The sequence below is a fragment of the Sinocyclocheilus grahami genome, unplaced genomic scaffold, assembly GCF_001515645.1.
Source record: "Sinocyclocheilus grahami isolate Dianchi unplaced genomic scaffold, SAMN03320097.WGS_v1.1 scaffold1199.1, whole genome shotgun sequence".
Lineage (NCBI taxonomy): Eukaryota > Metazoa > Chordata > Actinopteri > Cypriniformes > Cyprinidae > Sinocyclocheilus > Sinocyclocheilus grahami.
The window spans coordinates 1-273 of record NW_015506378.1 but is presented as its reverse complement, the minus strand read 5'-3'; the positions used below and the strand labels follow the sequence as shown (position 1 = coordinate 273).

At 49.1% G+C, this 273-nt stretch overlaps 1 protein-coding gene across 3 annotated transcripts in view; it reads right to left on the bottom strand.

Annotated features, from left to right (window-relative positions):
• Positions 1–254, bottom strand: part of LOC107567942 (protein-lysine methyltransferase METTL21B-like) — a 6787-nt gene extending 6533 nt beyond the window's left edge. For all 3 annotated transcript variants that reach the window (XM_016253749.1, XM_016253751.1, XM_016253750.1), the window contains exon 1: positions 21–254. In XM_016253749.1, the coding sequence (XP_016109235.1) occupies positions 21–176 (156 nt within the window). In that variant the 5' untranslated portion in view covers positions 177–254. The remainder of the gene's footprint in view (positions 1–20) is intronic.
• Positions 255–273: the final 19 nt, after the last annotated feature.

Below are 273 nucleotides of genomic sequence, written 5' to 3'. Positions count from 1 at the left end.
TAATTCTAATAATAACTCACGGAGTCCCAGACTGACGCAGCGACGCCCAGGCTCGCGCTGTAATCCTGGTGAATCGTGATGTTCAGTCCGTGAACCCTGTATGTGTTATCTGTGCTGAACGTCTCCTCAAACAAACCATCTTCTGCTGGGAAAATGTGCGCGGCGTCTCCGATCATGACAACAGCTGAAGCCACGTTCACATCGCTGAGAGTCAATGCAGAAGTCTTGAGTACGGAACGCCATCAGAGCCAAAAATCACCTGCAGTTTTTTTT